The sequence below is a fragment of the Papio anubis genome, chromosome 1 (genome assembly GCF_008728515.1).
Source record: "Papio anubis isolate 15944 chromosome 1, Panubis1.0, whole genome shotgun sequence".
Taxonomy (NCBI): Eukaryota; Metazoa; Chordata; class Mammalia; order Primates; family Cercopithecidae; genus Papio; species Papio anubis.
The window spans coordinates 19,955,637-19,974,636 of NC_044976.1; the positions used below are offsets into that span (position 1 = coordinate 19,955,637).

At 43.3% G+C, this 19,000-nt stretch overlaps 1 protein-coding gene across 10 annotated transcripts in view; it reads right to left on the reverse strand.

Annotated features, from left to right (window-relative positions):
- Positions 1 to 19,000, reverse strand: part of USP48 (ubiquitin specific peptidase 48) — a 107,264-nt gene that overhangs the window by 69,101 nt on the left and 19,163 nt on the right. For 9 of the 10 annotated variants that reach the window (XM_031665223.1, XM_031665213.1, XM_031665226.1 and 6 more), the window contains exons 2-6: positions 8,561 to 8,681; positions 7,444 to 7,600; positions 3,920 to 4,047; positions 3,456 to 3,580; positions 2,431 to 2,539 (exon numbers count right to left, since the gene is read on the reverse strand). In XM_031665223.1, coding sequence (XP_031521083.1) covers positions 2,431 to 2,539; positions 3,456 to 3,580; positions 3,920 to 4,047; positions 7,444 to 7,600; positions 8,561 to 8,681 — 640 coding nt within the window. Of the gene's footprint in view, positions 1 to 2,430; positions 2,540 to 3,455; positions 3,581 to 3,919; positions 4,048 to 7,443; positions 7,601 to 7,725; positions 7,861 to 8,560; positions 8,682 to 19,000 lie in introns of those variants that run through there. The other variant, XM_031665229.1, reaches the window with a different exon arrangement.

Consider the following 19,000-nt stretch of genomic DNA (forward strand, 5'->3'; position numbering starts at 1 on the left):
ATTTTAGCTGATAGTGATTTCTTTTTAAAATTTGCCTTTATATTTCTATAAAGCTAATTGCAGCCAATCATAGCTAACTGAAGACTCAAACTCCTGAGCTCAAGCTTTTTGTGCCATATTATCGTAAGTAATGCAATACTGGTACCATCATCTCTTCACTTGGCTTCCAGGATACCACACTCACCAACTTTCCTCCTAATTCACTGGCATTCCTCCAAGCCTCCTGTGCCAGCTGCTCCTACCTCCCTGATCCCTAAAATTTGAATGTCCCAGGCCTCAGTCCTTGGGGATTTTATCCAGCCACGACTTCTTCCTGGAACTATACCTCTCAAATGTAACATGCTCAAAGCCAAACTCCTAATTCCTCTCAATCCTGCTCCTCTCAGGTCCTCCCCATCTCAGTTAGAGCAACTTCATTCTTTCAGTTGATCAGGCCAAAAATCTTAGTAATCTTTGACTCCCCTCTTACTCTCCCACATCCAGTCTGCAAATTTAAAAAAAAAAAAAAATCTTTTTTTAAAATTTTTTTATTTTTACAGATGGGGTCTTGCTCTGTCACCAAGGTTGGGGTGCAGTGGTGCAATCATAGCTAGCAACTACAGCCTCAAACTCCTGAGCTCAGGCAATTCTCCCGCCTCAGCCTCCTGAGTAGCTGGGAGTATGGCTGTTCAACACCATGCCTGGTTAATTTTTTTATCTTTTGCAAAGACAGTCTATCATTATGTTGCCTAGGCTGGTCTCAAACTCCTGTTCTCAAATGATCCTACTGTCTCAGCCTCGTAAAGTGCTGGGATTACAGACATGAGCCACCACATCCGGCCCCGGCCTGCAAATTTTATCTGCTCTTAGACAATATATCTAAAAGCCAATTGGTGCTTATCACCTCTTCAGTTAACCCATGGTCCAAGCCACCATGCACTCCCATCTGCCCTCAACCCATCTTCAGCCTATTCTCAGCACCCAGTTACCCTTTAAAACAGACTGTATCACTCCTACGCGTATGACCCTGATGACATCTCAATCTCACACAGAGTAGAAGTCAAACTTCTGACAAAGGTTTACTAGGCCCTCTCTGATATGGCCCTTGTGTCATCTCTATGACTTTATCTTCTATCACTTACTCACTTCAGCCACACTAACCGCCCCCCGCCCAGGATGTTCCTCAATCCACCAGGCAAGGCACATTCTCATTTTGGGCTCTGCACTTGCTATTTCATCTACCTAGAACACTCTTCTTCTTGATTCTAACAGGGCTCACCCCTTCACCTTCAATCACTTTATTTCAAACTCCACCCACTCCACCCTACTCCCTAGCACATTGCCCAGCGCCACCCTCCCTGCTTTATTTTTCTCCAAAGCCCTTATTATAGCTGACCCACTATCTATTCTAACTTTATTTTACTGTCCCTCCCTGGTGCCTATACCACTACTTTATAGGCTCCATAAAGGCTAATTAATCCCCAACAGCTGAAAGTATCTGACACAGTGAGCACTCAATAAATATTCAGTGGCCAGGCGCAGTGGTTAATGCCTGTATTCCCAGCACTTTGGGAGGCCGAGGTGGGCGGATCACCTGAGGTCAGGAGTTCGAGACCAGCCTGACCAATATGGTAAAACCCCATTTCTACTAAAAAAAAAAAAAAAAAAAAAAAAAAAATAGCCAGGCATGGTGGCCCACACCTGTAATCCCAGCTACTTGGGAGGCTGAGGCAGGATAATCACTTGAATCCAGGAGGTGGAGGTTGCAATGAGCCGATATTGTGTCATAGCACTCCAGCCTGGGCAACAAGAGAGAAACTCCATCTCAAAAAAAAAATTCAGCGAAATGAATTCAATGACTACTTTAGGCATGCTCATGGATGAGCTGAGGAAGTAAGAAAGCACAAAATATATCTGAAGACAGCTAGCTAGCTAGCTAGCTAGATAATAAGCTTGTCTATTACGCTATGTATACACTCATGCTTGACAACAAAGGGTTCCTCTTAGCAGTTTTCCACTCAGAACAGAATCACTGAATTATCTCCACATTAATCTAAATATACAGAAAGCAGAATGGCCTGATCAATGTAAAAAAAGTTGCATATTTAACACATTCTAGTTTTCACTGCATGACAAGGTAAATTACCTTTATGATAACCGAGCATAGAGCTCTTTCAATACCCCACTACCCACTCACAGAATAGTATCTTCTCACACATACATAACTTTACATACAAAATAACTTGAAATAAGCAAAATTATTTTTAAGACACAGCCTGCTTTGGTACTTCATAAAGTTTCTTCTGAATCATTACACAAACAGAGACGCTTCTTATATAGAAAAAGCTGACACAATAAAAGCTCTAGTCACTAAATCAAAACAGAATAGCATTCAGCATACCATTTAACTGTTAATGGGCAGGAACAATACATACACCAAAATGTGAATACCTTCAAAAATTCCGAGATACAATCTGTTAACTGTTTGTGGCCTTGGATATTTAACTCCAGTTCGTAAAATTTTGACAAAAGCTTTGACTCTCTGCCACACTGGTTGCAACTATAATAAAATAGAATGACAAAATTCAAATCAGAGTGTGGAAAGCAACGAAGTTATACTGTATTACATCCTAGAAAGATGGAAAAAAGTATTTATAACCTTCATTAGTTCTCTTTCACAGAAATTATGTATACTAAAAATGAAATATAATTCCAGCATTTTGGGAGGCCAAGGCGGGCAGATCACAAGGTCAGGAATTCGAGACCAGCCTGACCAACATGGTGAAACCCCGTCTCTACTAAAAATACAAAAATTAGCCAGGTGTGGTGGCACACGCCTGTAATCTCAGCTACTCAGGAGGCTGAGGCAGGAGAATCACTTGAACCTGGGAGGTGGAGGCTGCAGTGAGCCGAGATCACGCCACTGCACTCAGCCTGGGCAACAGAGCGAGACTCCATCTCAAAAAAAAAAAAAAAGAAAAGAAAAGAAAAGAAAAACAGAAAGTGACTGGTGAAGCTAAGCATTCATTGAGAAATTTGCTTAAAATAAATGTTAAGAGGTACAAATGCAGTTTGGTTACATGAACATATCGCACAGTGGCAAAGTCTAGGTTTCAGTGTCACCATCACCCAAATGCTGTACATTGTACTCATGCGAATTTTTTAACAGGCATTTTACATTTACTTTTAGTATTCTAGCCAGTTCCAATCTTCCTCTTTAACTCATACCACACAGCCATAAAGCAAGAGCAGATTGCAAGAGCTCACCCAGACACCATTCTGAACACCTGGATGGGTTCAACTGCAATTACCAAGTCACTTGTTTATGTGTTCCCATGGAAATGTATTACCATAAATATTTCAAGTCCCATGATAACCCACTAAAGCTATAACCTGGAACTGCACTGAAAAATAGTTAACATATGAGCAACTGTCTTAGAACAAAATGTATCATGAAAAAGTTGAAACAGACTTACACAGTTACATAGGCATATTCTCCACAGAACTGCTGTTGAACAATGTTCCGCACATCTGGATTCTTTTGTTTAGACAAAGTATCTTCCAATAGAGACATAAAGAGCTTTGAAAATTCTTGAGCATCCTACAAGTTTAGGTTATTGAAAAGAAAAATCATATCTTGCTTTTCAACTTCTACTACAAATAGTAATATATTCAACATTCCAGAATCTACCTATACTTTCAACTTAACATTTTCAAAAAGGGGCTACAGCTATGTTCAATCAGTTTGTGCCCACATATGAATTTCCATAAATGGAATCAAGTATAATGTGTAAAATATTTGACAGTAAATAAAGGCTTTCACTCAAAATAGAAAAAATTTAATTTTAAAAAGCATTCTATTTCATCTCCCTTTATAAACATTCTAAGGAATGCTTGGGTACCTCTGAATACTAAAAAAAAAAAAAAATTCAGTTCTTACCTGCTGTTGTCCGGTGTCTAGGCCCAAGGCTTTAACAAATCCCGATGGATCAATGTATCGCCTATTGCTGTTTTGCAACAAGGCAAACAAGTACTGGAGATGCTCACAAATTGTTTGAGGCTCATAATCTATTAAAACAAAAATATAAATTTGGGTTTTTTTAAGTTGCTACTTTTCTTTTCAGAAAATGGTACTTCCTCTTCACATGAGAACATAAACACCCCTACACCCAAACTAGATTAATACTTTATTATCAGTTTAAAACTTTAAAAGAAAAACGTTGAGAGCGGTGGCTCATGACTGTAATCCCAGCACTTTGTGAGGCCAAAGCAGGGACCAGAAGCTTAAAACAAGCCTGGCCAACATGGAGAAATCCCATCTCCACTAAAAAAAACACAAAAATTAGCTGGATGTGGTGGTACACACATGTAATCCCAGCTACTTGGGAGGCTGAGACACGAGCATCTATTGAGCCCAGGAGGAAGAGGCTGCAGTGAGCCGAGATTGTGCTACTACACTCCAGCCTGAGCAACAGAGCGAGACTGTCTCAAAAACAAAAAACAAAGCTGGGCACAGTGGCTCACACTTGTAATCCCAGCACTTTGGGAGGCCGAGGCAGGAGAATTAACTGAGGTCAGGAGTTCAAGACCAGCCTGGTCAACATGGTAAAACCCCACCTCTACTAAAAATACAAAAATTAGCCGGGTGTGGTGGTGAGCACCTGTAATCCCTGCTACTCGGGAGGCTGGGGTACAAGGATAGCTTGAACTGAGGCGGCAGAGGTTGCAGCGAGCAGAAATCATGCCACTGCACTCCAGCCTGGGTGACAGAGCGAGACTCTTTAAAAAACAACAACAACAAAAAACAACTTTAAAAGACACGGCGGGCATAGTGGCTCAAGGCGGGGTGTGGTGGTTCATGCCTGTAATCCCAGCACTTTTGGAGGCCGTGGTGGGCGGTTCACAAGGTCGGGAGTTCAAGACCGGCCTGGCCAACATGGTGAAACCCCGTCTGTCTCTACTAAAAATACAAAAATTAGCCGGGCATGGGAGAACACGCCTGTAATCCCAGCTACTCGGGAGGCTGAGGCAGGAGAATCACTTGAACCCAGCAGATGGAGGCTGCAGTTAGCTGAGATCGTGTCACTGCACTCCAGCCTGGGCAACAGAGTGAGACTCCGTCTGGGAGGAAAAAAAAAAAGAAATAGAATTAGCAACCGTGTTTTGTGGACATCATGAGGCAGCCAGGACTGTCCACATACACTCCCCAAAGGCAAGAGCCTACCTGTATTAAAGCAACAACAGCAATCATGACTACAGTGTCTAGTCATGATTTTTTAAAGTTCAGTTAATGTGGACTTGGGATCTCAAGCACAGCAATTTACACTCAAGTGAAGAATACAAAACCCTAGAATTTCAGAGTTGAAAGTTTTAATGAGCTAGTGCAGGGGACAGAACAGAAAGTATGGATCTTAAGAGCCCAGAAGACCAAAGTCTTATCTTCTTTAAGTTATTAACTTATTGCTTCTCAGCTCCAAATCCACCCTTCTTTGCTTGCTCAGTGATGAGAGATGGGCTCTGCAAATACTTGTCCTTTGCCAGTTATCAAGAAGGTAAGGCTTATCAGTGAAGGGCACTGCAGGGTTTAGTTGTGCCTCCTCACCAGCCTGCTGCAGGTCAGCTTCCTCCAGGGCTCCAGGTTCCTGCACCTAACAGTGGTCAGCAGCTTCCCCAGCACCTCTTTTAATAGCTTCACAGTACAGTGCCTCCAGTGAGGCACTTCCTCTCGAATGACCACCCTGTGAATGGCCTCCCAGACACTCTTTCAGGTGACTCTGTAGGGGGTTCCAGGGCCCAGCACCTTCTCATGGACAGTTTCCAGTAGGGATGCCCAGGGAGGCATTTCAGCACCTTTTCAGCCACCCAGTGCATCCCAGCAGTGTCCAAAGAGGTCTGGATCTCAAGCCTGGGCCATGGGGGTGGCAGACTGTCCGTTGGATGTTCTCTTTCAGCCCAGGGATACAGGTTGCTCCCTGTATCTGCTGTCCTTGTATTCTTTAAAATCCTCTTTAACTTCTATCAACCAATTCCTCATTTCTCTAATTTCCTGTTATTAATTCTCAACTTTCCCTTTTCAAATTATTCTATCTTCTAAATGGACTCTACATATTTATCTCTTTACTGCCAACTGTGGCTTTCAGCAAGTCAATACATCATCTTCAAAATAAAGATAAAATATTACTCCTTGGGCTGCAAAAGCACTGCAGGCCAGTAAAAGCTATTTAAGGCCAGGAGCTGTGGCTCATGCCTTCCCAGCACTTTGGGAGACCAAGGAAGGTGGATCGATTGAATCCAGGAGTTTGAGACCAGCCTGGGCAACATGGTAAAATGCTGCCTCCAAAAAAAAATACAAAAATTAGCAAGAGGTGGTGGTGCACGCCTGTAGTTCCAACTACTTGGGGGGCTCTGGCAGGAGGATTGCTTGAGCCTGGGAGGTTGACGCTGCAGTGAGCTGTGTTTGCACCAGCCTGGGCGAAAAAGTGAGACCCTGTCTCAAAAAACAAACAACTAACAAAAGAAAACCTTTTCTGTTCAAATTATTGTGTGGCTTCTGTCTTCTAATCAGACTGAATATTTATATCCTTACTACCAACTGTGGCTTTCAGCAAGTCAATATATCATCTGTAAAATAAAGATAAAATGTTACTCCTTGGGGTGGAAAGGCTTTGCAGGCTGGTAAAAGCTATTCAAGGCATGGCACCATGGTTCATGTCTGTAAGCCAGCACTTTTGGAGACCGAGACAGGAGGATTGATTGAGGCCAGAAGTTCAAGACCAGCCTGGGCAACAGAGAAGACTGTCTCTATAAAAAAAATAAGTTTAAGCTAGGCACGGTGGCTCACGTCTGTAATCCCAACACTTTGGGAAGCTGAGGCGGGCGGATCACCTGAGGTTGGGAGTTCCAGACCAGCCTGACCAACATCGAGAAACCCCGTCTCTACTAAAAATACAAAATTAGCCGGGCGCGGTGGTGCATGCCTGTAATCCCAGCTACTCAGGAAGCTGTGGCAGGAGAATTGCTTGAACCTGAAAGGTGGAGGTTGCGGTGAACCAAGATTGTGCCATTGCACTCCAGCCTGGGCAACAAGAGTGAAACTGTCTTAACAAAAAAAAAATTAAGTTTAGGCCAGACACAGTGGCTCACACCTGTAGTCCCAGCACTTTGGAAGGCCGAGGCAGCCAGATCACTTGAGGTCAGGAGTTCGAGACTAGCCTGGCCAACATAGTAAAACCCTGTCTCTACTAAAAATACAAAAATTAGCCGGGCGTGTGGGCGGGCGCCCATAATCCCAGCTACTCGAGAGGCTGAGGCAGGAGAATCGCTTCAGCGCAGGAGGCAGAGGCTGCAGTGAGCCAAGATGGCGCCACTGCACTCCAGCTTGGGAAACAGAGTAAGACTCAAAAAAAAAAAAAAAAGTTAAAAAAATGTTCAGGAAGAGAGCTCTCCCCCACCCCTTTCACCCACCTTTTTCTTCTTGGATGCCGTCTCCCAACACGTAGTCACTACAAGTGCTTGGACATAAGTAGAGTGCCTGCCGAAGCTCCAAGTTGAGAAACCACACCTGAAGAAATGTGTTGACGTAACAAGTGGCTCCGAGGTTAGTCAGGCCCACAAACGAGTTCTACAAAATACAAAATTTATCATTATAAAATCCACTGTCCTTTAAACAACACATTTCTAAGCATTATTCTTAAATTTTCAGATTAAAAATTTGTAAGACCGTCACAACCAACATGGTATAGCCACCTTAAGTTTCTCTTGGCTGGAAGTAGGGCATAATTTTCATGAAAGCCCCATTTTGGGTTGACCACAGGAGTGAAAAAGACTTCGGACAGCATCACTGCTCATCTCTAGCATATCGTCTTCTCCAGCCACTTAAATCTAAAATTAGAACAGTGGATTCTAGAAAAGATCGGTTTTGAAAAAGCGTACATAGGTTTTATGTTTGCTGTATTTCTAAACTGCCAGCATTCAGTAGAATGACCAAGTAAAACTTATGCAGAAAACTTCCTTTATATTCTAGAGATTTTAAAGATTGGGGGTGGTAGAGGGAACTGGCTGCAACTTTTTCCAAAGATAAGGTTGGGAATTCCTGACCTTACAAAGAATTATTCTTTTATTAAAATATCTATACAACAAACTTGGCTATTTCGTGAACGCTAAGCTTTATGTTTAGAAAATTTAATGTATATTTTTAAAAAGCAAAATTATATATAAAATACAAGCCCTAGAAAGCAAAATGCTATCATCGTGAGTTTGTTCCCTTGAATTACCATCTCCTTTAAAGAGGCTTTAAGATTTCGAAATAAAACATGCAATGTTAAAGCAAACATAGAATCAGCATTCAAACTAAAACTATTATTTAAAGGCTTACTGAATTACGCAGCTGCCTGTTCTAAAGCATATCATTAAGAAGTGTTCCAATTCAAGTGGCTTAGAGCCTTAAGTTCTACTACTTATCTTAAAGCTGCACAGGTTACCTGAAATCAGTAGAGCTTTCTGATCACAGGCCCAAAACAAAAGCAAAAACAAAAACAAAAAAATAGCATAATAGCAATCGCTTAAAAAAATGATGGTTTACCTTTTTTCTCCTCTCACAGTTGGGATCATCGATGTTATGAAAACTATTTTCATCTATTTCTCCTAACCAAATATGCTCACCAATACCAACCAAGCAATTCGGATTTCCTTTGCAGTTTCGTCTAAGGAAAAAAAAAAAAAGTTTAACTTTTAAAAGACCATAGTTTCATGAGAGACAAATAAATTAAAACTACAATGAGATACCACTTCTCACCTATAAATTAGCAAAACTGAGAAAGTATAAGACACTCATTTTTTGAGGCTGTCGAGAAGCAAGCATGCATACCCTGCTGGAAGAAATGCAATTGCTGACAAAACCACATAGACAACTACCTTTAGACCTAGCAATCTCATTTCTGAGGATTTATCCTTCCTTAGGCTATACCTCCAACAACGTAAAATCTCATGCATAAGGTTATTTATTACAGCACTGTCTGTTAATCACAAAATATTGGAAGCCACTGAAATGCCCAAACACAGACGATATGGTACATCTATATGGCAGAGTACTATGCAACTGTAAAACACACACACACGCAAAAAAAAACATACACACACAGCATGAAAAAGATCTCTATGAACAGATACGAAGTAATTTATAAATCCAGGACACATTATTAAGTAAAAAAAGCAAAATGCAAAGGAGTATCTGTAGTATACTGTTATATGTAAGAAATATATAAGAAAATACATGTGCACATATATTGGCTTATTTCGAACAAAAAGAAACACAGAAAGGAAAAACCAGAGACTAATGAAACTGGTTACCTACAGAGCATGAGTGGGAATAAGGTTAAAAAAAAAAATGTACCTTTTTGGCCGGAGGCACGGTGGCTCACACCTGTAATCCCAGCACTTTGGGAGGCCAAAGCAGGTGGATAACAAGGTCAGGAGTTCGAGACCAGCCTGAAACCCTGTCTCTACTAAAAATACAGAAATTAGCCAGGTGTGGCGGTGCGGGCCTGTAATCCAGCTACTTGGGAGGTTGAGGCAGGAGAATCGCTTGAACCCGGGACACGGAGGTTGCAGGAAGCCAAGACTGCACCACTACACCCTGGCCTGAGCGACAGAACAAGACTCTGTCTCGGAAAAAATGAATGAATGAACGAATGAAAAGGAAATGTACCTTTTCGTATAATGCACAATTTGGGACCATGTGAGTGTTTCTCATACTACTTCACGCACGCACACAAACGAAAAAATCAACTGGCTAGGCATGGTGGCCCACGCCTGTAATCCCAGTCCTTTGGGAGGCCAAGGCAAGAGGATCACTTGAGGTCAGGAGTTTGAGACCAGCCTGGCCAACATGGTGAAACCCTGTCTCTACTAGAAATACAAAAATTAGCCAGGCATGGTGGTACACGTCTGTAATTCCAGCTACAGGCTGAAGACTGGAGGTTGATGCAGGAGAATTGCTTGAACCCAGGAGGTGGAGGTTGCAGTGAGCCGAGATTGTGCCACTGTACTCCAGCATGGGCAACAGAGCGAGACTCTGTCTCAAAAAAAAAAAAAAAAAAAAAATTAACAAGGATGTCAGGAACCCTAACTAAATTCAAAACAGAGACCATATTTCAACTAACTAAAAGATCCAGACTGAAGGGAAGGCAGGAGTGGGGGAGGGGTAGGGAGGGGTGTGACTGACCAAAGTAACTTGAACAGTCATCAAGCTCATTTAGTAGTACCCTCTGGCTAAAGACAAAAGGAACAAATATCCAACTCTAATTAGTAGGCTTCTTTTCCACAGAGACATGGGTTAATAATTCTGAAACACAGATCCTGACTTCTAAATATTATCCAGTAAAAGAATCCAGTGCTCCTTGGAGAAATAAATGGCTGATTCCAAGGCCAGGGCAGTCAGTGAAATTAGAAAATGAACCTACAACATCTTACCCTGTCCTAAAAGGATGTACTGAAAGAGTGATGGAGACATGTTAAAAGAACACAAGAGCTGGCTGGAAGGGGAGGTCCCACTGGTCAAATTTGGCAACAAAATTTAGCAACAAAATAAGCAATAGTATAAAGTAAGAATCCATCACTTCATGGTGAGATGGATGGAAGAAAAATCTCTTCCTTTTAGGAAAAAACCAACTACCAAAGTGGAAGGAACGACAGAATTAAAAATCTCCATTTGACATACATCAGATTCAGAAAAGAAAAAGAATCAGGAAAGAATCATCACGGATGCTAAAGTAGGCAAGTTGGAGAAATAACAACATTTACAATGTCTCAAAGTATCTCAGCACAAGTTAATTACAAAGGGAAAGATAGTAACGTTCAGTGGAGAAACCTGGCAGACACTACCTTAACCAAATACTTAAATTTAACACACCCAGTAATGAATCTAATTGACACCACACACCTTCTGGTATAATGCACAGCACAGAATCCCTTCTGTGATGTTCTGGCCAAAAATGCATGGCCTTAATTGAATCATGAGGAAACATTAGACCAAACCAACTCAAGGGACTTTCTACAAAATAAGTCACTGTCATGAAATACAAAGAAAGATCCACTAACCGTTCCAGATTAAAGGAAACCGAAGAGACACAACTGAATGTAACATACGCTTAGCTTTTCTTTTGCTATAATGGAACATTACAGGACAAAGTTCTGCGCATCTCTGTAGGATGCCCACTAAAGGATTACCGGTAACAGTAAAAGACTGGAAATTCATACGGAAGTAATAAAATAAATTACAATATAACCAAACAATTAAAAACTACTGCTGTCATAAAATAAAAAGGTAGGCCGGGCACAGTGGCTCATGCCTGTAATCCTAGCATTCTGGAAGGCCCAGGCGGGTGGATCACAAGGTCAGGAGTTCGAGACCAGTCTGGCCACCATGGTAAAACCTCATCTCTACTAAAAATACAAAAATTAGCCAGGTGTGGTGGAGGGCGCCTGTAATCCCAGCTACCCAGGAGGCTGAGGCAGGAGAAATCACTTGAAACTAGAAGGCAGAGGCTGCAGTGAGCTGAGATCATGCCACTGCACTCCAGCCTGGGAAACAAGAGCGAAACTCCATCTCAAAAAAAATAAAAATAATAATTAATAAATAAAAAGGTAGGGAAAGTTTTTAATGTTGTGATATATAACGGTATCATTAGTTGAAAAAAGGAAGGTGGGCCAGGCATGGTGCATCCCAGCACTTTGGGAGGCTGAGGCAGGCGGATAAACTGAGGTCAGGATTTCAAGACCAGCCTGACCAACATGGAGAAACCCTGTCTCTACTAAAAATACAAAATCAGCCGGGCATGGCGGCGCATGCCTGTTAATCCCAGCTAGTCGAGAGGCTGAGGCAGGAGAATTGCTTGAGCCTGGGAGGTGGACGTTGTGGTGAGATCGTGCCACCGCACGCCAGCCTGGGCAACAAGCGTGAAACTTTGTCTTAAAAAAAAAAAAAGGAAGGTACAAAATGTTGCCATTTTTAAAAATTTACAAATGGGGTAAACACACCTGTTTGTTTAGATAGAAAAGTATGCTATAAAGTGGAAACAACTTTATTGGCAAAGATTATCTCTGTACTTGCCAGATGTAAGTCAGAAGTAAACAACACTCTGAACTTCCTTTTTTTTTTTTTTTTTTTTGAGACTCCCACACTGAAGTGGCACATTCATGGCTCATTGCAGCCTCTACATCCTGGACTTAAATGATCCTCCAGCCTCAGCCTCTGGAGTAGCTGGGACCACAGGTGCATGCCACCATTCCTGGATAATTTTTTAATTTTTTTTTGTAGAGACAGGGTCTCGCCATGTTGCCCAGGCTGACCCCATCCCTTTTATATCTTTCAGGCTTTGAACAATAAAATGTACTACATATTCCAAAAATAAGTAAATAATTGTTTTAATGTTCTGTTTAAACATACTATCTTCTAAAATATAAAAATGAAGCTGGGTGTTGTGGCACATGCTTAAAATGCCAGCTATTCAGGAGGCTCAGGCAGAAGATGGCCTAAGCCCAGGAGTTGGAGGCTACAATGAACTATGATTGCACCTGTGAACAGCAACTGCACTACAGCCTGGGCAACAAAGTGAGACCCTATCTCTATTTTAAAACTTTTGAAATAATAAAAATGAAAACTGAAGTTCGACCAATTTAAGGACAGTTTTGTCAGCTTATGTCAAAGCCAGGAGGGAAAAAAGCTTATTAATGAAATAAAAGTAGAACCCATACACTGTGGGGAGAAGCAGCTAGGGTTTTTAGTGCTTATAACTTACCTCTAATGGGAAAGGTCTACTATAAAAGAGTTAAAGAAACAAAACTGACCAGGCACGGTGGCTCCTGCCTGTAATCCCAGCACTTTGGGGGGCCAAGGTGGGCAGATCACTTGAGGTCAGGAGTTTAAGACCAGCCTGGCCAACATGCAAAACCCCGTCTCTACTAAAAATACAAAAATTTGCCAAGCGTGGTGGTGTGTGCGTGTAATCCCAGCTACTCGGGAGGCTGAGGTGAGAGAATCGCTTGAACCAGGGAGACGGGGCTTTGCAGGGAGCTGTGATCGCACCACTGCATTCCAGTCAGGCTGGGCAACAGAGCGAGACTCTGTCTCAAAAAAAAAGAAAGAAAAGAAAAAAGAAAAGAAAAGAACGCTGACTCTGGGACTGAGAAAAGTAACATAAAATCTTTCCTGGGAACAGTGACAAGGATATATTAGGAAGGTTCTTTTGAAAGAAAACTACAGCTAGTGGCAATGGACTCTCTCAAGGGTCTTTGGGAGATAGGAAAAAACAGTGTCAGTAACCATGGTGAAAACACACCTCTAAAACAAAGTAGGCACTTATTTTATCAATTCTTTCAACTCTGCTTTTCAAAAGTGTAACATCAAGTCTTGTTTGTTCACTCCCTCCTCTTGGACAAGTGGGTGGTAAACATGTTTCACATGACTTGGCTGGGGAGGCAGACACTCCCATGGGTCAAACACATACATGATTCTCAGAAAATAGTTCCAGTGGATCTGGTCAGATTTTAGTTTTCAGTTCCTGATAGCAAAATAATTCAGACAATGAACAAAAGGTAGGCTCTCCCTGTCCTCACCTCTACCACTCCCCACCCAAAAATCACGCATACTTAACTGGTTCTAAAGCTGGAATCAAAAGGCAAACACAACCTATGGCCTAAATATTACCACAATAAGACTTTCAAAAGCTACTATGAGAAGCTGGGAGCAATCTGTATTATTAGGCCCCAGAACACTGGCGTTGTTCTTTTTAAATTTTCTTAATTGCTTGCTAGGTATTACTGAGTAAGTCTTCAGTTGGCTAGAACACCATCACAGCAGAATGCCAAGTGCAGGTGACCTGTGATAGCCTACCACCCCCGGCCAAACCTATGGCTTCCGAGCCTCTATGGCCACACTTCAGGTGGGAACCAAAAAGCCAAAGGCGGTGCTTTGCATTAAAAAGGCTTGGACTTTCTAAATGTCTAAATTGTTGCTAAGCCTTTCATAAACAGCCCAATATGAGGCGGGGCGGGGGGAGGGGGGCGGTGTTGTGTTTGTTCTCTTAGTTGGAGAGGTAAAGAATCTACTTAACACACACAAATAACAGCCGGGCGCAGTGGCTCACGCCTATAATCCCAACACTTTGGGAAGCCAAAGCGGGCGGATCACTGAGGTCAGGAGTTTGAGCCCAGCCTGGCCAACATGGAGAAACCCCGTCTCTACTAAATATACAAAAAATTAGCCGGGCATGGCGGCACATGCCTGTAATCCCAGCTACTCAGGAGGCTGAGGCAGGAGAATCGCTTGAACCCGGAAGGCGGAGGTTGCAGTGAGCCGAGATCACGCCACTGCACTCCAGCCTGGTCAACTAGAGAGAAACTCTGTATCAGAAAAGAAAAGAAAAGGACAGACACAAATCACAGTTCTAATTATAAGCTGTTATTTCTAAAGCCAGCCTTAGCAGCACAGCAGAATGCCAACTACAGAGGGCTGTAGCCTCTCCCATTCGTCATTCTCCAATGCCCCTAACTCCATTTTATCCCTCATTAGGAGTAGGCCCCAGGTGTCAAGGATCATTTACCATCATGTGTATGTATGCCAATTTCCTTACAGTAGAAAAATAGTTTCGTGTACTTGTGTCTATCAACTATAAAGACAGATCAAGGAGGCTGAGTGTTTCACAAAATATAAGACAGTGTCAGGGAGCAGTGGTTCACACCTGTAGTCCCAGCATTTCGAGAGGCTGAGGCAGGCAGATCACTTGAGGCCAGGAATTTGTCACCAGCCAGGCCAACATGGCAAAAAACCGTCTCTACTAAAAATACAAAAAATTAGCCGGGCGTGGTGGCACATGCCTGTAGTCCCAGCTGCTCAAGAAGCTGAGATAAGAGAATTGTTTGGCCGGGCGCGGTGGCTCAAGCCTGTAATCCCAGCACTTTGGGAGGCCGAGACGGGCGGATCACGAGGTCAGGAGATCGAGACCATCCTGGCTAACACGGTGAAACCCCGTCTCTACTAAAAATACAAAAAACTAGCCGGGCGGGGTGCCGGCCCCCGGAAAAAAAAAAAAAAAAGAGAATTGTTTGAACTCTGGAGGCAGAGGTTGCAGTGAGCTGAAATCACACCACTGCACTCCAGCCTGGGCATCAGAGAGAGACCTTATCTCCAAAAAAAAATTTTTAAAAGCCCGGGCCCAGTGGCTCATGCTTGTAATCCCAGCACTTTGGGAGGCCGAGGCTGGTGGATCATGAGGTCAGGAGTTCAAGACAAACCTGGCCAAGATGGTGAAACCCTGACTCTACTAAAAATACAAAACTTAGCCGGGCATGGTGGCAGGCGCTTGTAATCTCAGCTACTTTGGAGACTGAGGCAGAGAATTGCTTGAACCCGGGAGGCGGAGGTGGCAGTGAGCCGAGATCATGCCACTGCACACCAGCCTGGGCAACAGAGTGACACTCTGTCTCAAAATAAAAAATTAAAAAAAAAAGAAAAGACTTGATTACACAGGCATGACTGATTGAATCACTGGCCACTGGAGATCAACAACCTTTAGCTCCTCTCCCCTCCCAGAGGTCAGAATAAAAGTTCTAACCCTCTCATCAAGTGGTTGGTTCTCCTGGCAACCAGCCTCTGTCTGGAGGCTACTAAGAGCTCCCAGCCATCAGTCATTTCATTAGCATACAAAAAGACACTTAGTCACTTTGGAGATTCCAAAGGTTTTAGGAGCTGTGCCAGAAGTAGTACAAAGACTAAGCATATATTTCTTTTTTTTTTTTTTTTTTTGAGACGGAGTCTCGCTGTGTCGCCCAGGCTGGAGTGCAGTGGCCGGATCTCAGCTCATTGCAAGCTCCGCCTCCCGGGTTTTTACGCCATTCTCCTGCCTCAGCCTCCCGAGTAGCTGGGACTACAGGCGCCGGCCACCTCGCCCGGCTAGTCTTTTTTGTATTTTTTAGTAGAGACGGGGTTTCACCGTGTTAGCCAGGATGGTCTCGAACTCCTGACCTCGTGATCCGCCCGTCTCGGCCTCCCAAAGGGCTGGGATTACAGGCTTGAGCCACCGCGCCCGGCCAGCATATATTTCTTATAAATCAAAATATCATATAACCCTGCAGGGAAAATAACTAAAGAAAATATCCCAAAAATGTTAAATGACACCAACGTTTTTGTTTCAATAATTCTACTTCTGGGCACATGTCCACAAAACTTGAGTAATAACAGCACATTGGCAATGCCACAGCACAATAAGGAATTCAGATAACCCTAATGGGTACTTTGTTCCAAGACTGCACTAGATGAGAACAGGAAAGTGTTAGGCAGAGGATAGGCTCCAAAAGGTTTGGTTATGATGTGCTAGGCAGACATCTGCTGTGATTTTAGGCCAGAGACACACTTTGGCAGCACTAAAAAGGACAGACCGGGCCCGGCGCGGTGACTCACGTCTGTAATCCCAGCATTTTGGGAAGCTGAGGCAGGCGGATCGCTTGAGGTCAGGAGTTCGAGACCAGCCTGGCCAATATGGTGAAATCCTGTCTCTACTAAAAATTCAAACATTAGCCAGGCATGGTGGCGTGCGACTATAGTACCACCTACTTCAGAGACTGAGGCAGAAGACTCGCTTGAACCCAGGAGGCGGAGGTTGCAGTGAGCCGAGATCCCACCACTGCATTCAAGTCTGAGTGACACAGCAAGACTCTGTCTCAAAAAATAATAATAATAATGACAGCCCGAAGCTGAACAAGGCATGAGACATAACTCCAAAGCTAAACAAGGTGTGAGACATAACTAACAATTTTTCTCGTGGAAGATGAGGTCTTAAAAAGCCAATTCAGGCCGGGTGCGGCGGCTCATGCCTGTAATCCTAGCCCTTGGAAGGCTGAGGTGGGCGGATCACCTGAGACAGGAGAATCCTTTGAAACCAGGAAGCCAAGGTTGCAGTTAGCCGAGATCCCACTGCACTCCAGCCTGGGTGACAAAGTGAGACTCCATCTCCAAAAAAAAAGCCAATTCAGTGGGAATAGGAACGGAGGAAGTTCAAGCATATTGATGGGAATAAATCAATAGAACCTGGGGACTAATAAGATGCGACAGGCAAGAAAGAAAAGGAGAAATCTGGAATGATGCCCAAAATTGTAACAAAACGATTTTCCAGGCTGGATGCAGTGGCTCACACCCATAGTCTCAGCACTTTGAAAGGCTGAGGGGGGAAGGTCACTTGAGGCCAGGAGCTCAAGACCAGCCTGGCCAACATGGCAAAACTCTACTAAACTTCTACTAAAAATATAAAAATTAGCTGGGTGTGGTGGCGAATGCCTGTAATCCCAGCTACTCCAGAAGCTGTCACGAGAATCACTTGAACCTGGGAGGCAGAGGTTGCAGTGAGCCGAGATTATGGTACTGCACCCTAGCCTGGGTGACACAGCAAAAAAAAAAAAAATTTTCCACAAATCAAAATTTGTGTTCGGAGAGTAGAAAAGTAGTAGGCTAGGTATCAAAGGGTATGAAAGACTAAGTTTCTTCTATAATATATTGACTATAGGTAGGAGATACACTTTCAGTTCTGTTTTGGTAGATCTCCAAGGATCTGTCATTTAAGAGTATGCACGATGAGTGGAAAATATATAATCAAAGATTTCACAGTGGCTATGCAGTTCAAAGATTCATCCTTTGAATGGGAAAGGGGGTAGGGATTTCACTCCAAGTGGTCGTTTACAGATGTTCTGCTTCTTCTTCCTCATCACCTCTTAGTTTCTTAGTTTTTATTTATTTATTTATGAGATGGAGTCTCATTCCATTGCCCAGGCTGGAGTGCACTGCGACCTCTACCTAACTGGTTCAAGAGATTCTCCTGCCCCAGCCTCTTGAGACTCATGCCTGTAATCCTGGCACTTTGGGAAGCTGAGATGGGTGGATCACTTGAGGTCAGGACTTCAAGACCAGCCTGGCCAACATGGCAAAACCTTGTCTCTACTACAAATACAAAAATTAGCCGGCGTGGTGGCAGAAATCTATAATCCCAGCTACTTGAGAGGCTGAGGCAGGAGAATCGCTTGAACCCGGGAGGTGGAGGTTGCAGTGAGTCAAGATCGTGCCACTGCACTCCAGCCTGGGTGACAGAGCAAGACTCTGTCTCAAGAAAATACAAAAAACAAAACAAAAGAAAATCCATGGCCTCCTGGGCACTCAGGGTGTATAATACTCTACTCCCAGGCTCAGGTGATCTTCCCACCTCAGCCTTCCAAACAGCTGGGACCACAGGCATACCACTGCACCTGGCTAATTTTTTTTATTTTTTTTTGTATTATTTGTAGCGATGGGGTTTACCCTCATTGCGCAAGCTGGGCTAGAATTCCTTGACTCAAGTGATCCACCCACCTCAGCCTCCCGAAGTCCTGGGATTATAGGCGTGAGCCACTGTGCCTGGGACCTTTTTTTTTTTGAGATGGAGTCTCGTCCTGTTGCCCAGGCTAGAGTGCAGTGGTGCAGTGGCTCAATCTCAGCTCACTGCAACCTCTGCCTCCCGTTTTCAAGCGATTCTCCTGCCTCAGCCTCCCAAGTAGCTGAGACAACAGGCACACCCCACCGTGCCCGGCTAATTTTTGTATTTTTAGTAGAGATGGGGTTTCACTATGTTGGCCAGGCTGGTCTCGATCTCCTGACCTCGTGATCTGTCCACCTTGGCCTCCCAAAGTGCTTAAAACACTGAAGTACAGATTTTCCTGAAAGCAAAAATAAAGGAGAACCAAGATAATATAAATTCTAGGTTCTAGTTACTAAAAACTTTACAGTGATTTTCATGTAATGCCTCATGGCATTACTGTATCAAGGTCTCATAAATTAGACATGCTAGAAATAAGCAAATCTAAAAACAGGTCACGCATGGTGGCTCATGCCTGTAATCCCAGCACTTTTGGAGGCCAAGGCAGAAGGATTGCTTGAGCCCAGGAGTTCAAGGCCATCCTGGGCAACATGGTGAGACCCTATCTCTACAAAGAAAAAAATTTT